General features: G+C 34.4%; 1 protein-coding gene across 1 annotated transcript in view; it reads left to right on the top strand.

The window, feature by feature from the left end:
* LOC113399468 (uncharacterized) overlaps window positions 1-18886 on the top strand; it is a 44030-nt gene extending 25144 nt beyond the window's left edge. Inside the window, exons 24-58 of the mRNA XM_064217955.1 lie at window positions 190-285; window positions 742-968; window positions 1501-1717; window positions 2009-2104; window positions 2412-2641; window positions 2718-2937; window positions 3039-3131; window positions 3207-3436; window positions 3570-3780; window positions 4248-4343; window positions 4800-5026; window positions 5380-5596; window positions 5834-5929; window positions 6263-6492; window positions 7130-7349; window positions 7626-7721; window positions 7804-8033; window positions 8111-8324; window positions 9611-9706; window positions 10205-10431; window positions 10554-10770; window positions 10969-11064; window positions 11555-11784; window positions 12419-12629; window positions 12798-12893; window positions 13225-13460; window positions 14524-14740; window positions 15103-15198; window positions 15460-15686; window positions 15940-16147; window positions 16644-16724; window positions 16815-17041; window positions 17349-17571; window positions 17952-18059; window positions 18585-18886. Of these exons, the coding sequence (XP_064074025.1) occupies window positions 190-285; window positions 742-968; window positions 1501-1717; window positions 2009-2104; window positions 2412-2641; window positions 2718-2937; window positions 3039-3131; window positions 3207-3436; window positions 3570-3780; window positions 4248-4343; window positions 4800-5026; window positions 5380-5596; window positions 5834-5929; window positions 6263-6492; window positions 7130-7349; window positions 7626-7721; window positions 7804-8033; window positions 8111-8324; window positions 9611-9706; window positions 10205-10431; window positions 10554-10770; window positions 10969-11064; window positions 11555-11784; window positions 12419-12629; window positions 12798-12893; window positions 13225-13460; window positions 14524-14740; window positions 15103-15198; window positions 15460-15686; window positions 15940-16147; window positions 16644-16724; window positions 16815-17041; window positions 17349-17571; window positions 17952-18059; window positions 18585-18796 (6254 nt within the window). The 3' untranslated portion in view covers window positions 18797-18886. The remainder of the gene's footprint in view (window positions 1-189; window positions 286-741; window positions 969-1500; window positions 1718-2008; window positions 2105-2411; window positions 2642-2717; window positions 2938-3038; window positions 3132-3206; window positions 3437-3569; window positions 3781-4247; window positions 4344-4799; window positions 5027-5379; window positions 5597-5833; window positions 5930-6262; window positions 6493-7129; window positions 7350-7625; window positions 7722-7803; window positions 8034-8110; window positions 8325-9610; window positions 9707-10204; window positions 10432-10553; window positions 10771-10968; window positions 11065-11554; window positions 11785-12418; window positions 12630-12797; window positions 12894-13224; window positions 13461-14523; window positions 14741-15102; window positions 15199-15459; window positions 15687-15939; window positions 16148-16643; window positions 16725-16814; window positions 17042-17348; window positions 17572-17951; window positions 18060-18584) is intronic.
* Window positions 18887-19119: the final 233 nt, after the last annotated feature.

Here is a 19119-nt window from a genome sequence, read left to right as displayed (position 1 = left end):
GTAATAGATAAATAAATTTCCATCCACATAACAAAATCTAAGTAACAGTTAATGATGACTTCGTTCCGATCGACTGACAAGTTAAAAACGTACAATATTATAATTATTATTGAATGACTCTCATTAAAACGACCGATTGTTTTAATCAGCTTTTATATTTTTATGCAATAATTTAATACTTTGTTTTAGCGGCAACTCCAGCTCCCTACTGGGTTTTAGATACGGATTACGACTCCTTCGCACTAGTTTACAGCTGCAGAAACTTAGACAACAACAGACGCAGAGGTAAAACACAAAATATGTTTAAATCACAACATATCCTATTCGATTAGGCCTTTATAAATGCCTTGGAACCGTCACTTGACTTAACCGTCTTTCGTGTAAAATATGTCTGATAATGAGTTTGAAGTTTCTTGGTATCAAAAGTGTCGACGTTATCTGCGTCGTACCTAGTCCCTAAAACAAAGTTAATATTGAACATAATCTTAAATGTTAAACTCATATACAAAGATCTTTTCACTAGAATTAAATCGCTCATGCTTTTTCCACTACAGATTGAAGACTTAAATTGGTCATCAATTCCTTGAAATCGTGAGACTTTGAGTCCTTTAGGTTATAAACAATTAGAGCATTATGGTCAGTTTTTATACGAAAGCAAATATTTCAGGGTGTTTTAGGTCCTTAAATAATTGGCTAATACGACTGCATTCAGTTTTTAACTTGATTGTTGGTATTTTTCAGTAACAAGCTGGAAACTCAGTCGAACATCCCAACTAACAGCTAACGCAGTGGAGAGGATTAACCAAGTCGTCAACAGAATCAATGTCCTGAACAGTCGTTACTACGCGCGTGTGGACCAGTCCGACGCCGCTTGCTTCTACTATCCCTCTCCTAGTGTTGGACCTGTCATCTTCCGGGGACAGTGTGACGAAACTATTCCGGTGGTTACTAACTTCAATGCTGTGGCAGTAAGTTTTCAAATTACTCGTCACATAATCGTCATAAGTTGACCTATATTTTGGTAATTTATTGGTGATATATTTCGGTATGTTTCGAAGCGTCAATAGCACAAGGGCTTAAGGGACGCCTAGCGATGTAAAAACGTCGCAGGATCGATCCCATTGGGCAATTGTCGTCCCTACTCCTAAAACAAGCTTTAAGGGTAACTGGAAAAGTTAATAAAAAGGCAGATTAGTAATTCCTTATAACGGAGCATAGCTACTATTCTTACAAAAAAAAAACATTATCCAAAACAATTATCTCGCCCATATATTCAGTTTGTTAGCGAGCCGTATGTATTGATCATTCCTTACATGACAATGTAAGACATAAACAAAACATAAACAAAACATACGACAGCACATGAAACAAGTTCAATCACTATTCCCTTAGTGTACACAATACAGCCTCTAAAATATCGCTCATTTCTTCGATACTGAAGACGGAAATATATTGATGCTTTCGTCATTCGATTGTTAAATTCTCTTTTATAATTTCCAGTATAGCGGCTTGTGGCATGACACCGCTTCTTATCCAACCCAGTTCCAAGAGGGCACGTGCAACAACGCCCTGTACACACTAGTTGATGGTACGGTGGACGTGTTCAACACTCAGGTCATAAACCAAAGGTTGGACACTATGCGCGGAGTTGCCAGACTGGCGACAACCGATGGAACCGCGAAACTTATAGTTAGCTTCCCCATTGCTGGTACCACTCGTAAGTCGTGAAAATAATATTATTCAATTATTTATAAAGATCCTTCATGATTTATACAATCTTGATATTTTTATTAAGCAACTATCTAGAGCAACTATCAAGAGTATTCATGGATATTTCACATATTAACATTAAGAAATATAGTTTGATTTTCTTCAGAGAACCTCTTTAACAAAACTATACTTTGATCTAAAGGATACTTTTTTTAAAAAACAACAAGTACTGAAATTGTTGGCTATGATCGCATTGACAAAATCTAAACTATAACTTACTTATGTCGTTTTTTTATAGAAACCACCGAAACACCCTATTGGGTACTCGCTACGGACTATCAGTCGTACTCCCTCGTGTACACGTGTGTCAATATTAACTCCGAACAACGACAAGGTATGTATAAATAAGTATAGTAATTAAAATATATTGCCAAAATTTTACATCCAACTATTATGTAGCTATTCTTACATATTTTTTTACCCTAAAATTTTAACATAATGGTTAACATTACGGTGGCAAAATGTTACCATGATATTAGGAGAATATCCTAAAAAAAATATAAAATATTCGTACATTTTTTTCTGTCTAAGTACCACTTACTTCAACACCAGATTATATTCAGAACGCACAGCCCCCTAATACATGAATATGAATTAGTTAAATCTGAATACTTCAAGCCTTACATTTATCTCCGTTTCAGTTTGGTCTTGGAAGCTAAGTAGAACAAAGACTTTGGCACCAAATGCAGTGACTGCTATCAATAATGTCGTCAACACCATCCCAGTGCTCGACAACCGTTATTATGAATCGAAAGACCAAAGCAGAGAAGGTTGCTTCTACTATCCGGAACCTCAGCCGGACGTGCCAGTCGTATTCCCTGGCCAGTGCGATTTAACTATACCAGCTATAGCTAACTTTAATATGACGGCGGTGAGTTTTCCTATAATATTAAATCGTTATTATTATTACAGTTTTCCAGCAGAAATTAATTATCAAATCATTTTAGTTCCAAGGCAATTGGTACGAAATTGAAGCGTATCCAAAGGATCAGCAAACTGGACAATGCATCAACCACCAGTACTCCTCGCCCTCTAACAATATCATGGATCTGGTCTCATCTAGCATCTTGAACCAAATTCTTGGCGTTACCAACAGTAGAGTGACGTTCACATCAGCTCTAGACTCCAGCGGAAGATTGACTATCACACTAACATCTGGTGGATCAGGTAATGCTTACCTTACTCGATATGCTCACCTTAAGCGATATTCACAAGATCTGTACAAGATTGGATAATTAGACTAACTTATAATATTATTATTTTTTCAGTCATTACTATACCATTCTGGATCCTCAGTACGGATTACGTCAGCTATGCCTTGGCGTACAGCTGTGTTAATCGAAACGACGATTTCACTGGAGGTAAGCCAAATTAAACTTACTTAAATTAATGATTATGATGACTTTTTTAATAACATTGTAAACATTTTATTACAGTGTACAGCTGGAAACTCAGCAGAACTAAACAGCTAACTGCTGCAGCTAATAACGCAATCAACAGTGTTATTGAAAATGTAGTCGTGCTGGACAATAGATACTATGAAAGAATTGACCAATCAGATGAAGCTTGCTTCTATCTTCCTGATGCAGTACCCAATCAGCCAGTAGAGTTTGAAGGTCAATGTGACGAGAACATCAGTGTAGTACAAGCGTTTAACGCTTCTAGAGTGAGTAATCAGATAGCTATTAGAAAACCTTCATCTTTTATTGAATCTAAACTATGCGTATATTTTAAATTTATTGAATGCCGCGCACTTGACAAATTGCGAGACTCATTTGTAATATTTTTGTAAATTCTAGTACCTAGGAAGATGGCGTCTAATCGAAAGCTATCCAGAACCATCTCAAGTGGGTGAATGTAACGACGCCACGTACAGTCTCAGTGCAGATGGCTCCACCGTGGACGTCTACAACACGCAAGTTAGGAACCAACAGCTCGATACTATCAACGGCACTGCTGTTGTAGCTTCAAATGATGGTAGCGCTAAGCTATTGGTATATTTCCCTGGAAGTAAGTTTTATATTTATTTATATAGCTTGTATATTATATAATATAGATTGCAATAATCATTTTATTGTTACAACTCCAACTCCTGTTGTCGCTGTAAAATAATGCTGTCTGGGATAAGTTCTAAAATAGAGTATCTAATTTTTTTTCATTATTGTACTGAAATGTACGCAAAGTAACATTTGCGTTACTCGGTAATTATGAAAACATTTCATTTATCGTTAAACTAAAATCAAACCTTTATGTTATTTTTTGTTTGATATCTACATTCTATGTAATAGATAAATAAATTTCCATCCACATAACAAAATCTAAGTAACAGTTAATGATGACTTCGTTCCGATCGACTGACAAGTTAAAAACGTACAATATTATAATTATTATTCAATGACTCTCATTAAAACGACCGATTGTTTTAACCAGATTTTATATTTTTATATTTTATGCAATAATTTAATTCTTCGTTTTAGCGGCAACTCCAGCTCCCTACTGGGTTTTAGATACGGATTACGACTCCTTCGCACTAGTTTACAGCTGCAGAAACATAGACAACAACAGACGCAGAGGTAAAACACAAAATATTTTTAAATCACAACATATCCTATTCGATTAGGCCTTTATGAATGCTTTGGAACCGTCACTTGACTTAACCGTCTTTCGTGTAAAATATGTCTGATAATGAGTTTGGAGTTTCTTGGTATCAAAAGTGTCGACGTTATCTGCGTCGTACCTAGTCCCTAAAACAAAGTTAATATTGAACATAATCTTAAATGTTAAACTCATATACAAAGATCTGTTCACTAGAATTAATTCGCTCACGCTTTTTCCACTACGGATTGAAGACTTAAATTGGTCATAAATTCCTTGAAATCATGAGACTTTGAGTCCTTTAGGTTATAAACAATTAGAGCATTATGGTCAGTTTTTGTACGAAAGCAAATATTTCAGGGTGTTTTAGATCCTTAAATAATTGGCTAATACGACTGCATTCAGTTTTTAACTTGATTGTTGGTATTTTTCAGTAACAAGCTGGAAACTCAGTCGAACATCCCAACTAACAGCTAACGCAGTGGAGAGGATTAACCAAGTCGTCAACAGAATCAATGTCCTGAACAGTCGTTACTACGCGCGTGTGGACCAGTCCGACGCCGCTTGCTTCTACTATCCTACTCCTGGTCTTAGTACACCTGTCTTCCGGGGACAGTGTGACGATAATATTCCAGTTGTTACCAATTTCAATGCTGCTTCAGTAAGTTGCAACATTTTATTTTGTTCATAATTTAATACATGATTATTACTTGGTGTCAGTGTCAAAATGTCATCGAAATGAGACACATGCAGGAAACCTGCATCTCATCTTACGATGTTTTACTTCCCTGAGCACGAGGTAAATGAAAATTAAACACATCAAAATTCAGTGGTGTTTGCCTAGAACCAACGGGATGCACGCGTTCTAATGTGTGATCTTTGGATGGGATGGTAAATGGTTCTTAAAATGTATATGACCGATGGTGACCACTTACCACTAAGTAACAAAATATAGGTAAATAAAAAAACTGCATTTTTTTGGGCTAACCACTTTTTTTCATTTTAATTTTTCAGTACTTGGGCTTGTGGCATAACATCCAATCCTATCCAAGTCAATTCCAAGGCGGCTCATGTAACAATGCGTATTACTCCCTTGGTGATGGAGTGGTTGACGTTTTCAACACCCAAGTCGTCAACCAGTCCCTTGACACTATGACTGGAGTTGCAGTCTTCGCAACCGCACCAAACATTGGCAAACTAATTGTCAGCTTCCCTATAGCCGGAACCAATTGTAAGTTTGTGTACTATCCTTATTACCTATATTTTTTATATTCAATTGCGTAACTTTACAGTTACAGGACAGTGTCTCTTTCGTACTTATAATACAATTGCAGATTAAATTATTTTAGCTGCTCTTCATATGTTTAAAAATTAAATATTCTGCTTTGTCTTTTATTAAGACTAACAAAGATAAAATAACGTTTCGTGTATTTTTCTAATGTAATTGTGACGTATCTATCTTTTATAGTTACAACAGAAACACCATACTGGGTCCTCGCCACCGACTATCTCAGTTACTCACTCGTATACACTTGTGTCAACATTGATGAAGATTATCGAATGGGTAATGTATCCTTAATATCATATTTTTAAATGTTGAAAAAGATTACTGAGTTTCTTGCCGGTTCTTCTCGGTAGAATCTGCATTCCGAACCGGTGGTAGCTTCACTTAATACAGTTTGTTAAATGACGATTCAAAAGCGCTTGTAAAAGCCTACTTGAAAAAAAGTATATTTTGATTTTGATTGTATCTACATTCAAGTTTTATAAAGCTAAATTAAAACGCATGATCAAATTCTAAACGAATTCAGTACATATTCCTTTGTATTTGGAAATATATTTTATGGTTTATTTTTGGAATTCAAGAATGGTTACAATTTATTATTAATTCTTCCAGTTTGGTCCTGGAAGCTAAGCAGGACAAAACAATTAACGGCGGCCGCAGCAACAGCAATCAATGCAGTAACAAATACCATACCAGTTCTGGACGAGAGATACTATAATCCCAACGATCAAACTGATCAGGGCTGTTTCTACTATCCAGAACCTCAACCAGGGAAACCAGTAGTATTCCCTGGACAATGTGACCAAAATATACAAGCTATACCCAACTTTAACATGACTGCAGTAAGTTACATCAAATTTCTACCAATTATTTCAATTATTTGCCAAATTTATGGTAAGATAGAAAGTTACTTTAGATAACTACCTATCATCATCATCAACATCAACAGCCTGTAAATTTCCCACTGCTGGGCTAAGGCCTCCTCTCCCTTTGAGGAGAAGATTTTGTAGCATATTCCACCACGCTGCTCCAATGCGGGTTGGTGGAATACACATGTGGCAGAATTTAGTTGAAATTAGACACATGCAGGTTTCCTCACGATGCTTTCCTTCACCGCCGCGCACGAGATGATTTATAAACACAAATTAAGCACATGAAAATTCAGTGGTGCTTGCCTGGGTTTGAACCCGAAATCATCGGTTAAGATGCACGCGTTCTAACCACTGGACCATCTCAGCTCGGATAACCACCTAAATTGATAGTATATAGTTTAAATACACAACGAGTTATTGATTTTGATAAGTATGTAATTGTTTTGTCTTTACTTTTAGCCTGTAAATATAATCTAAATGATGTTTTAATTTGATTTGCACTGTTGCTTTCACTAATGCATTTGATAATATTATTTTTCATATTTTAGCGACGTTATTAATTACTGTATTATGATATTTAATATTTTATTTAACATTACCTTTTCAGTTCCAAGGCGCTTGGTATGAAATATCGGCGTATCCAAAGGAGCAACAAAGTGGACAATGTATCAATCACGTCTATTCCCTGGACTCTTCAAACAGCTTGAATCTTGTGTCTTCCAATGTCATAGACCAAATCTTTGGAGTCACCAACAGCAGAGTGACCTTCGCCTCAGCTCAAGACTCGAGCGGACGATTGACTATCACCCTTACATCTGGCGGATCTAGTGAGGCCTTTATATAATTGTCTTGTTACATATATTTTACTTTTTCTTTAAATCTTTTTGATTTTATTAATGGGGATAAGATAACAGAGCTGTACTGGTTACTTAGGCTATGGTGGCAAGACAAATTGTTTTGATAGTTCCAATTGTATTAATTGAAAATAAAATAAAATCATTGATTCCTCTTATAAAACTGCAGAACTAATTAATTTAATATCTATCACCAAATGATAAAAGTTTATTTCTTAAGTAAATAATTTCTATCCATTACTCTTTCAGATATCGTAATACCATTCTGGATTTTGGACACTGATTATACTGACTACGCACTGGCTTATAGCTGTGTCAACAACGTCGAGTCTAACTCCAGAGCAGGTAAATTTATTAATAGACACCTATATTTTTCAAATAAAAAAACTTTAAGTAGATGACAATAATAACTAAAAAATCATTTCAGTTTACAGTTGGAAATTAAGTAAATCAAAAACCTTATCGGCTGCTGGAAATACCGCAATCGATGACAAAATAGCCCAAATCGATGTTCTCGATGAGAGGTACTATGAAAGCATCGACCAATCAGATAGAGCGTGCTTCTTTTTACCGGATGTGAGGCCTGGCGAACCCGTATTGTTTAATGGACAGTGTGATCCAAATATTCCTGTTGTCCAAAACTTCAGACCGGATGCGGTTAGTTGGACATAATATTTTTATATATTTAAATATACATTCGAATTCATTTCATAAATTAATTCTACAATTTATAGTACACTGGCCTTTGGCGTATGATTGAAACTTACACATCGGACTTCCAAAGCGTCCAAGGTTCCTGTATTGACGCCACCTACACCCTCACCCCCGCTGGCACAGTAGACGTCTATAACACACAAGTTATTAATCAGGCACTTGACACTATCACCGGTAACGCGACTTTGGCTACAACAGACGGCAGTGCAAAATTGCTGGTTAATTTCCCTACCAGTAAGTACATTTTTTTTAATATACCTTTACAACTCTATGTATTAGTGTATGGGTAGGTGTATGGTGTATGGGTACTTTATACACAGTGACCCATAATTACGTTAAGGCCTCCTTTTCTTGAGGTTTGGAGTTTTCACCTCGCTGCTCCAATGCAATTGTGAACTGCTATCGTGAAGTTAATTAATTAATAACTATAATTTACACCGATACACTTACTTGGTGGTAGGGCTTTGTGCAACCCCGTCTGGGTAGGTACCACCCACTCATCAGATATTCTGCCACCAAGCGTTACATGACATATCAGGCAATTTCTGCCCTTCCATTCTACTAGCAAGTGAATTAACAAATGGTAAAATGCAATATTATACATAGCTTTATCAAATACTATACGCTGTGTAAAAATTGATTCAAGTTTATGAGCAACAATTTTAACAGTATTGTTATTGTCAATAAAATATAACCATTTACATATTCGTATGGAAATGTCCAAGAAATTTAATTGTTGTCAAGAAAATATATCGCGTATTATCTTAAAACTAATGGGCACAACTTCGCGTTTATTCAAAAGATTTTAAGCCACTCGACTACATTTCGCGCCAAAATTGTGAAGCCTTTTCTAAATGAAATTTTTAATGTCAAATAGTATACATTAGTTCAATTAGAATTGGAGCTTGTCGATAACAATTTACTTTAATTTTGTTTAATTTTTTTCATATATTTTCTTATACAACCGTAGTACCGCTCTCTAACCGGCCAGTAACTTATTTCCACTCTATAAAATTAATTATTTGTTAAATCGTAACAATTTAGTAAGTTAAATTTAAGCTTTCTAAATAGTTAGATTCTAGTTAAATTTTAATTTTCTAAGTTTTAAGCAATCAAGTATCCTCTTTAATTTTCTGCACATAAACGGCTGGAGCTCTTCAAAATTAGACCATAACCGGTTCTTTATGTGCAGCTATCGTCCCATAATCACTGGGACTAAAATCGGCTTACGCTTTTAATATATGTATAAGATGTTAAGTAATTATACACATATTTTTTATTTTATTCGGCCAAACTAAAATAATAATTGTGTAAAATTATATTTAAACATAAAAAGAAGGATTATATTAACTGATAATCGCTTTTTTTTAAGTCAGATAGACAAGACGTGTAAGATGCTTCAATTTTATTCAGTTCAAAAGTTATCTGAATTAAAATATGTAATTCTTAGGATTTTCTTATCCGAAAATATTGCCATGAATAATTTTTTATTTATAAGTTAATTTTAATTATTATTTCAGCTACGCAATCGTCTGATTATTGGATCCTCGACACTGACTACACCTCATTCGCTTTGGTCTACAGCTGCCGCAACATCAATCCACAGCAACGTAGAGGTAATACAAATTTTTTAAGTCTCAACATTATTGTTAATATCAGTAAAATGTTACCTAAAAAAACTTTCGAACATTAATTAAACTGTTCCACTAAAATTACCAAAAAAATATTAAAAAAAAAAAAAGTATAAAGGTTAATCAATTTTCTTTATATTTCTTTGATTTAGTTTTAGCTAATATTATATAGAAACAATATAATGATTAAAACAAAATTCTTAAAACAAAGGGTTAACTTAGTCTTACCTAATAGTTTACTCAGTGAATTATTAGCTAAATACAATATTTTATTAAATATATAAGAAAATTTAGATATAAGATATTTTCATATCTCTTGGTTCTAAATCGGTTTATAATGACGAAAAAATTTCTTTGTCTTCGTGGAAATAAAACATACAAACAAAAAAATAAAAATAACCTAATTACCAACTAAAAGATATGATCGAGTCATATTACATACCTTAATTAATGAATTAATAAATGTAAACTCTTTATTTTTAGTCTGGAGTTGGAAACTAAGTCGCACAAGAGAGTTATCGGCCACCGCCACACAACGGATCAACCAAGTGATGAGCACAATCGACGTATTGAATGAACGCTATTACAATAGGATCGATCATTCTGATACTGGCTGTTTCTACTTCCCCACGCCCGATGGAAACCCGGTGGTTTTCAGAGGACAGTGTGATGAAAACATTCCAGTTGTCACCAACTTTAACGCCGCTTCGGTAAGTAATTTCATTAAAATCTAAAACGCAATTTCTAGCATCGAACTGATAAAGATACGACAAAGTCAACGTTTATCTATCTCTTTCTACATAATATTAATATAATAATATTTTTCTTCTAGTATATGAACACGTGGTATGACATAGAGAGCTACCCTGTCCGGTTCCAAGATGGCACATGTCCGACAGCCACATACACGTTGAATTCAACCGGGGTCGAGGTCTTCAACACACAGGTCGTTGGACAGCAACTCGACACGATCGAAGGATTTGCAGTACCCGCTACAACTGATAATTCGGCCAAATTAATTGTCTCTTTCCCCATCGCTGGCACCGATCGTAAGTCTTTTAATTGTTAGATATTAATATATTGTTTAAAGCATCCTCATATAACGCCTGTTAATTGGATTGAAAAACGGATAGAAGAGAAAATTAAATGTAAAAATTATAATTACCTCATTAATTGTAAATTACTTTGTTTTCGAGGATTCCAATAATTATTAAATCATTGAAAAAGTATTTTAATTGTATTTACAGTTACAACAAATTCACCATACTGGGTTTTAGCTACCGACTACACTAACTATGCTTTTGTATACTCTTGCGTCAACATTAATGAGGAGTATCGTAGAGGTAAGACTCGATGAACTATCAATTTTTTTTATTAACCATTACATATATTCTATGTTAGAGAACTAATTAGTTCTAATACTGGCAAGAGTTGGAACTAAAGCTCGCTGCAGCGCTAAATCTTCTGAGTGCCATCTAATCAAGCTATTAAAACATACAGCGCTAAATTGTTTTATATTATCACTTGAATAACAAGTAATTTTTCTTACTTGAATACTTTATTATTTTTAAGTCTACTTTTATTAGGATATTCGAATTATTAGCACCATTCTGTACGCGCCCACACCGAATGAATGGCGGAGCCAATCTAAAGTCAGGTGTACGGACTGCAGCTCAGTTCAGTTGAACAGCGTGAATGTTCAGATCGCGAAATCTAGTCCGTAGTACATAAATTAATCATAGAAAAAATTGTGCAACTGTGAATTTAAAGAAACCAACGTGTCAAAATAAAAAGTTCTCAAACATTTCCTAAACGTTACTCGTATATTTTTAGTGGGCAGCTGGAAATTAAGTAGATCAAAATCCCTAACTCCGGCGTCGAATACCGCAATCAACAATGTCATCAACACAATACCGGTTCTCAGACAAGATTATTACCTCACGAGAGGTCACACGGACGAAAATTGTTTCTACTATCCTGACAATAACGGTGGTCCGGTGGTTCAGGACGGACAGTGTGATTTCAGCAATTTGAATATCGTAACTACCTTCAATTCTAACGCAGTAAGTTTATTTTATAATCATGACTGTAACGATAAATAGTCACCATGGCCCACAGCCATTGGCACCGTATCTGAAAACGATGAGTGGGACACCGATCATGAAAATCATTTATTATGCCATAGTTGTTTACTACATATCTGTTAAAACTAAAACACTGAAATATATATCGACGTACAACTTAAGCGCAATAACTAACATTATTGATCAAAATTTTAAATTTATGGACCTATCCATTTTGATTATTGCAAAAACATACTTTATATAGGTAATAAGCGATATCTACAAAATAATTACTTATTATTCTACCCTATAATATACAAATTCATATTTGCAAACCTTTTTTATCTTTATCGAAGACAACGTGTATCGTCTCTGTGCCATCATCACAAAATTTTCATGAACCTAATTTGTGCTCGGTGCGTCTAAGAAAACCGCCATAACAATTGAAAATCTGCTATATCCATACAAAACAACCCGCATTTAAACAGCAAGGTGGAATAAGCTCCTTCTTCTTCTTCTTCTCTAAAAATGAGACGGTCTTAATCCTGCAGTAGGTTATTTGCAAGCTGTTTCTTGGTTACTATATTTATACTCTCTTACTTCTCCAGCAAATAAAACTTTAATATTTCTCCAGTTCTCAGGACCTTGGTACGAAATATCTAGGTATCCCTCAGAACTACAGGAAGGTGAATGCGTCAGCAACGAATTCAATACAATCAACCAGGAATTCCGTTTAACTCAAAGAATTGTAAATAATGAGCGAGAAAGCATTTACTCCGGACCCGTAACACTATCGAATGACGGACGAGGAGTTCTTACTGTGAATCTTACAAACGATGAAGGAGGTTTGTGACAATTTTTTTCAGATAATGTTCAGTCTTGGAATTATTGAATTCCCTCGTTTAGAACATCTCTAGTTAACCATATAACAAGCCCTACAATTATGCTAAAATCCAGTTAAATGAAAAAGAGGGTAATGAAAATCAAGAGATTTAACCAATTTTCTTTTTCAGATACCTTCGAAACGACGCTATACGTATTGGACGTAGACTACACTGATTATGCTTTATTATACGGTTGTAGAAACATCAACAATACAAATAAACAAGGTAAGATATTGGCATTGTATTTGGTCAAATATTTGTTAAAACAAAAGTTGTTTAAAAATCAACAGGACATAGTATTACACTAATAGAAGCACTTAAATGCCATGTCACTGTCGAAATACCTCTTTTTATATACCTTAGTGCTATTTCGTTAACTGCGTTTTTTAAGGGTGAGTGGATCAGTGTCAATTTACATTAGAAACATCACTTACGTAAAGGTTGACAATTTACACAGTGATAAAGGTGATCCAGGCTTCCTACAAAAACAATTGCAATATTTGCCCTTCTGAAGTACCTTTAATGCCTTTAATGATATATACCCTTTTCGTTACAGTCTACAGTTGGAAGCTCAGCAGAGCTCAGAGCGGACTCTCAACAAATGCTAACAACAGAATAAACCAAATAGTGTCAACAACACGTGAACTTTTCGAAAATTACTACGATGAAACCGACCAGGAGCTCTCGGGTTGTTTCTACTACCCTGTGTTCACTGAACAGCCGGCAAATATCGAATTGCTGGGACCATGTGACCAAACAATCAGAGCCAAAGCCAACTTCAATGTTACAGCTGTAAGTTTATTATTTTTAAATCATATGTTTTTGTATTTAGCTGGAAAACAAACCGTGCAGTTTAGTTCACAAGAGAATTATGCACTGACCGGTAAAATACTCATATTTTAAAGAAACCAGGGCCGGATCTACCATATGGCTTTTTGGGCTTCAGTCCAGGGCCCCGTGGATTCAAGGGGGCCCCAGCTAAGTCAAGTCAAAGTTAGACGATGATGCGGAAGAATCCATAACTTTATTAAACTAAACAGATCGTATAGTTTGAAGCCCTGCGAGTCCTGTAATTAATGAAACCCATTCAATTAATTTATTTCAAGTATACGTTCAGATATGTCTTAGGTGGGCCCCTAGGTAGTGTTAGCCCAGGGCCCCCTAAACTCAGGGTCCGGCCCTGAAAAAGACGTTAATTAACAGACACATAAAATTTAAATCACAAAATTAGAAGTTGGTTTAATAGCCCCACTAAGCAATTTAAGCATTTAATGTGATCAATATAAAATATAAATAATAACATTAAAATTGATGAAATTGGAATATAGTTCAATAAAATACACTAGAACACAATAATATATCTGCAATCAAATAGAAATAATTGATTTAAGATATTAAAAAAAATATATAAAAATACACATTGTTCTATTTTTAAAATATTCCAAAAAATATTATTAAAGCATTTTTCACTAAAGAAACGAAATGATAAAATTTCTGAATCGGTTTCATTATTGAACTGCTACATACGGAAAGATGCAGTTTGATGGTCAACGTATATATACATCAAAATCATACATAGGTACATACATCAAAATCAAATTTTAGTGGTGGCGGTAAGGATTACTAAGTCAGCCTTAGGGCCGATTGCCGTCTCCTTCACATGTGACTAATTAAAAAGTGGTAGCATGTGATGCATCAGAGAGTGGTTTACGATCGAAAAAAATATATTTGCATTTATAAATATAAAATCTATTGGAGATCAATTCTGTAGTTTTCACAATTATTGATTAAAAAAAACACACAAAAAACGTATAATCATCATATTTTAATCATCTATATAATATTCATTTAACAGTATCTCGGCAAATGGTACGAAATAACCAGCTACCCTCAACCCTTCCAAAGTGGGGAATGCGCGCGCGCACGATATAGCACCGGCACTGGAGCAACCGTAAACGTCTTCAATACTCAAGTCATTAATCGTAAACTTGATGTACAAACTGCTACAGCTGTTGTAGCATCTACAGACGGAAGTGGACTATTGGATGTCACATTCGTCTTGGATAATGGAGGTTAGTCGATTCAATAAGATGAAAAACCTATTTAATTTATTTTGTCACAGCTGGTCCCCATAACTCCATCCGTGTCATATTAATTTGTAGTGTATCTTATGTTATCGTCAATTTCACATATTTTCTGTCTATTCACGATCGTGTGTAGCAGTGAGTTATGATCTTGGTCTTCCACAGCTCTATAACTATACTGTGTTCTCGAAATTGTTCCAAATTACTCCCTAAATAAAATAAAATTTTATAATATTTAATAATGTAAATATTATAAACACTCTCGATTCACTTTATATGAAATAAACGTAATTTGAACTTGGAAAGTAACGTTGAATTGTATTTGTATAAAAAAATATTGTTTTTTTCAGTGACGAACGTAGTCAACTATTATGTACTCGAAACTGACTATACCAGCTTCGCCCTCGTGTACAGCTGCCGTAACTTACCAACTGGTAGACGACAAGGTAAAGTATCAAATCTACTTAATTCCACTCTTATATCTTTACCATTTAGTACGCATACCGACGCAACGTAACAGATTACACTTTTCTGTTTTATTTTATGCTACTAGTGGCAGCTCAGTTAATGCTCACACTTATGATGGAACATTATCCGATACGAGGAGGTTTTTTTTTCGACGTTTTCCATCGCCGACTAGTAGATAGATTATGAAGACAAATTAATAACAAGATCCATGTGTGACGGCTTTAATATTTCTATTGCAGTCACCAGCTGGAAGTTATCTCGTAGTACAACTCTGCCAAGTCAAGCTGAACCCATCATCAACAACATCATCGATAACACTCAAGGTCTCAGGAACGAATACGACGTAGCTACCGATCAGTCTGAAGAAGCCTGCTTCTACATCCCGGATGTTAACAAGAATGAAGCACCATTGTTCAGAGGACAGTGTGGTGACATACAAGGTGTACAAAACTTTGACGTTCAAAAGGTAATTTATAATCCAATAAACCCGAGAATGACTGCAAATATATTTTTTACGAGAATTAGTGTGTTTCTTTGTTTTATGGTAGCAACTTATTGTTTCAATGGCCTAACACTTTTAAGTAAAGTATTAGTTTAATATCAAGTAGTAAATGTTTTTTTGAATTAAAATTCTTCACAGCGTTATAATTAAATACTTGAAAAATTCCCTTTCTGTTAACGACATCCTGCAGTGTTTAAATTAACTTTTATAATTTCAGTACCTTGGTTGGTGGCATGAAATCGAAAGCTACACAACTGACAATAACAGAGGAACCTGCGTCAGCTCACGATTTGAACAAATCGGAAACGAATACCAGATTATCGATACCAATGTTTTCGATTTAAATGCCCAAGTCAATACCAGCACAGTTACAGTAAGCACTAATGGAAGAATAAGAAAAAGTTACAGCAACGGTGAAATTATTGGTGAGTAATTTTCTAAGTAGCCTTGTAATGAAGTTATTTTTTTATTTTTAAATAGGGTCTATCGTAAAGGTAAGTAACTTACGAATGTTCTACTGTTGAACGAGGACTTTTCTACTAGGGAAATGTTTGCAATTCATTACATTATATGGCTGATGGGGCTACCTCATTCTTGCAGTACGTCCATTGGGCATGTTCGAGGATAATGTGCTGACAAAAGAAAATTGACAGTAGGATTTGAATATAAATAGATTTTTTTTACTAGCATTTGTTTGTCTTACGTACAAATCATGTCGATGGGTATTTTTAAATATATTCCACCACACCATACCACTGATTTGTACCCGCCAATGAAAGGTGACCAGACACGCAGAACATCTGATGAACTCAAAACAAACATATCGAACGAATAAAGTCATTGATGCTCCCCGTTAAGCTCGTATTAGGAGCTGATCTGGTCCAGTGTATAAAAGTAACTAAAGTTTTATATTATTTTCAGATATGTGGGTGTTGGCAACTGATTACGAAACATATTCGCTCCTTTACTCTTGTGAAAACGTGGACAGTCAATATAGACGCGGTATTTATTTTTTTAATTTCATTAATTATTATCGATAAAATTCCATCGTAGTGGAGGAATATAACATTAAAAATAATTAATTAATTTCAGTATGGAGTGCGAAACACAGCAAAACTCGGACACTCTCTGAAAATGCCCAAAACGCTATGAACTCTGTTATCGAGGCTACTGAAACCCTCGAGGCCCAATTCTACCAGCCAGTTGATCAGTCCGATACAGCTTGCTTCCATTATCCTACTCCGAATGGAATCCAAGTCATCTTGCCTGGACAATGTGACCTTGGAATACCCGTTCTGCAGGACTTCAAACCAGCTGAGGTAATATTTTTACTTCTCAAGTTGAGTAATGTGTAACTATGTTATTTGGTTTTAATTGATGCATACTTCTACATGGTTTTAAAAAATATATGCTTTAATATAATTATATATAAAACTTCTTAGTAAATTAATTAATGAAAGTAATTTAATTAAAAGTAAAGTATATTTGAATTACTCATGATTGAGTTCAACACGAAAAACTCTGAGCCTATGAACAATATATTTTAGCGAGATAATAAAATATACGTCTGTTAATTGGTTAATACTCACTTTTACCACTAACCAAATAAAATTACATAATTAACAGTACTCTGGCACGTGGTACCAAATCGAACGCTACCCTCAACTGTACGAGAACGGCACATGTGTGGGCGCACGATACACACTCGATGAGAACACTGGCGTTGTCACTGTCCTCAACTGGCAAGTCATCGATGGAGTCCTAGATACGATCGAAGGAACTGCTACTGTGAACTCCACCGACGGCAGCGCTAAGTTGATTGTCAATTTGCCGTCTCGTGATGAAGATGGTAATTGTTTTTTTTTTTTAATATCGTATGCATTTATTACAATAGTTTTTCTAAATTGCAAATATGAAAAGATTGTGATAAAGAATCGGTCTATGTGGTTGTATACACTTATTAAAGCAGCATATTTAGTATAAGAACGGCTACATAAATTAAAAATAATTTAGCAAGTTTTGTAGATATGAAAAAAGTTATCATGTTTTATAAAAAATAATACAATCTTATTAATCTAAATACAACGATTACAATTTTAGTTACCGACACGTGCAAATATAACCTCATTATTTCCGTGTTCCCTGATTTAAAATATGTTTAAAAAAAAATGTAAATTATAAAAAAATAAAGTTATAATAAGTATTTAAGTGTACTCTATTTCCTTTCAGCCGAGGATACACCGATGAAATCGATGGAACTATATGTTTTGACGACGGATTACATATCCTATTCATTGGCATACAGTTGTATTAATGTCGGACCATACGAACGAGCTGGTAAGTTCGAAATTGTTTTTATATCAAACATATTCGGCTTTAATTGGTGAAATTCTGAGCAAATCTCTATTTGTGTTTTTATATGTAAGATAGATTTCCTCACAATTTTATTCTTCGTCAGGTAATAGGCAAACTAAGACGAATAGTCTTATTTATGACAAAGCCAATACTCATTTATCTCTACCGTATTATGATTTCAATTCGCAACATAAAATTGAGAGTTTAATCACCACAGTTTCGAACAGAAGTGTATTTCCGTGTTCTAAAATCTTCTTTTAAAATCACGTAGACATCAAACACGGGCGTAATCCTATATATTTTGGATACACGATTATAAAATGATAAGCTGTTATCTACTTGGTGTATTAATTTTACCTTACGACCATTATGTCAACATTGATATCAGATTTTATTTTTCGGCGTTGAGATATAGAAAATTAACAATTATTAAAATAACATTATATATTTATATATATATGGTGTATATATGGTGTATATTTTAATCGTTAACGTAATATTCAACAGTTGGTGTTTGGAAGCTTAGTCGTACACGAACAATGACAGCCGACGGTGACGCCAAAATAAACGCACACTTGGAAACGCGACAGGAGCTGCACCAGCCGTACTTCGTCCGCGTCGAACAGCAAGATGACTGCGCCGAACCGAGTTCAGCTAATTTATTCAAAAGCAGTATTATTATTATATTAATATGTAGCATTATGCAGCGCCTGTTATAATTATTTTAAAAATTAAGTACTTAATTAAAATGTGATTGTTTTTCTCCCATTTGTATATACAACTATACATGTAAAACATCAAATATCAGGTAAATATTGTTAAACTTGTTTTTGATTCAATAACAGATTCAAAAAAATCGAATAACACAAACTTGTAAAGGTTAAAATTATTATTATAATTATTATTTATTAGAAACAGCCATTTTATATTAGATAAGTAAAATATTAAATATGTATGACGTAATTTATGTAAAATAAATACCTAATTATTTTAAATATATAGTATTTATTATTTTTATCCTTTTATTATAATTATTACAAAC

Source organism: Vanessa tameamea, chromosome 19 (assembly GCF_037043105.1).
Source record: "Vanessa tameamea isolate UH-Manoa-2023 chromosome 19, ilVanTame1 primary haplotype, whole genome shotgun sequence".
NCBI lineage: Eukaryota > Metazoa > Arthropoda > Insecta > Lepidoptera > Nymphalidae > Vanessa > Vanessa tameamea.
This window is presented reverse-complemented; position numbering and strand designations above follow the sequence as displayed.